This window comes from Callorhinchus milii, unplaced genomic scaffold (genome assembly GCF_018977255.1).
Source record: "Callorhinchus milii isolate IMCB2004 unplaced genomic scaffold, IMCB_Cmil_1.0 Scaffold24, whole genome shotgun sequence".
Classification (NCBI taxonomy): domain Eukaryota; kingdom Metazoa; phylum Chordata; class Chondrichthyes; order Chimaeriformes; family Callorhinchidae; genus Callorhinchus; species Callorhinchus milii.
The window spans coordinates 5,450,692-5,452,219 of NW_024704765.1; the positions used below are offsets into that span (position 1 = coordinate 5,450,692).

The following is a 1,528-nucleotide window of genomic DNA, read 5'->3' on the forward strand; positions in this document are numbered from 1 at the left end:
TTACATTTTAATGTTATCACTTGTGAGTTCCGCTGGAGTTCCATGGATTGTCTGAACTTCACAAGAAATCGGGTTGGTGCACAACTGATCGGGGTATTCTCCTCTGATCTCTATTACAGTCTCATAGTCTCCAGATCCGGAAGGATTATCACGATCAAACCACTGTGTAAAACAAGGTTCGGAATCTAGGAAAGAATATTAATGGAAGAGACTTCAACCAGCCACAAAGGAAATGCCATAATCTGGAAATTAAATGGGATTTAAAAAATCCAAAAAAACTCACCATCCTTACAAAAGTCTTCTGGACATTTATATCGTATTTTATAATCTTTACACTGTTTCCCATTCTGGTGTTCATTTATGCAAGAAAATCCATCGAGGACAGTACAGCTATGGAAGAATCAAATTAAGTAGTGATATAAATCTGAATACAATAAGCATCCTAGTTACCTAATTCCGGAATGTATTAGGTGCAGGTTGGCAATAGCCATGGCTTGGGTCAGAGTGTGTGTTGGGGTACTGCTTGAGTTTAACCCACTAAAACCACATAGCTTGCCATTGATATTGCTGTATTTGGCAATAGAACAACATTCACTCAATTTCTTAGCAATTGCTCTATGTTTGCAATGCATTTTGAGAAGATTATTTTTATTTAGAAGGCGGATAAGTCCAAAGTTATTGCTGTTGTTATTGATGATGACGTAGTTAGTAAAGCAATAACCCGGTTTGAAGCAGGAAACCAGCAATGATATTTTGTATTTTGTTGCCCATGTATTATTTGGTCCCGTCAGAGGGCAAACCTAGGTAGTACTACAATGGTCAAATCAGCACGTGGAGATGAAGCATTCCCCTGCAGCTCTGACTATGAGTATGAGTTGAAGAGGAAATGTTTGATTTGTAATTTATTAATTTCTAATTCATTAATCACATTCTGTATAAAACAAAAAGTTACTCACATTAGCAAACTACCATAGCAATAGAACACCCACTTACTAAGTCACGCCAACCCACAGAAACACAGCTCTGACACAAGTTACTTTCTGAATTGGATTTCCTACAGGCCAGGGTAGCAATTCCAACAAAGGAGAGAATCCCTGCTTACAACTCAGTCATTATTAAGGAATGCCATTAGAAATCACCATGTTTTAGGTCTTGAAGTTCCCATTCTAAACATTATTGTTAAAAAAATTATGAAAATAGAAAGCAACTAAGTTTACTATTTACATTTTAATATTATCAGTTGTGAGATCCACCGGAGTTCCATTGATTGTTTGAACTTCGCAAGAAATAGGCTTGGAGCATATCTTTTCAGGGTTTTCTTGTTGGATCTTTGGTGTTGTCTCATAGTCACCACTTCCGGAAGGATTATCACGGTCAAACCATTGTGTATAACAAGGTTCTGAATCTAGGAAAGTATAAAGAAGAGAGTAGAAGTGACAGCAAAGGAAATACCTTAATCTGGAAAGTAAATGGTGTTTAATAAATCCAATATACTCACCAGTTTTGCAAAAGTCTTCTGGACACGCAT

At 36.8% G+C, this 1,528-nt stretch overlaps 1 protein-coding gene across 1 annotated transcript; it reads right to left on the bottom strand.

Annotated features, from left to right (window-relative positions):
- Nucleotides 1-1,528, bottom strand: si:dkey-205h13.2 (cartilage intermediate layer protein 1). Its single transcript, XM_042343792.1, has 4 exons — nt 1,495-1,528; nt 1,225-1,405; nt 284-390; nt 1-185 (listed from the first exon to the last, which is right to left on the bottom strand). The coding sequence occupies exons 1-4, from the start codon at nt 1,526-1,528 to the stop codon at nt 1-3; spliced, it is 507 nt and encodes a 168-aa protein (XP_042199726.1).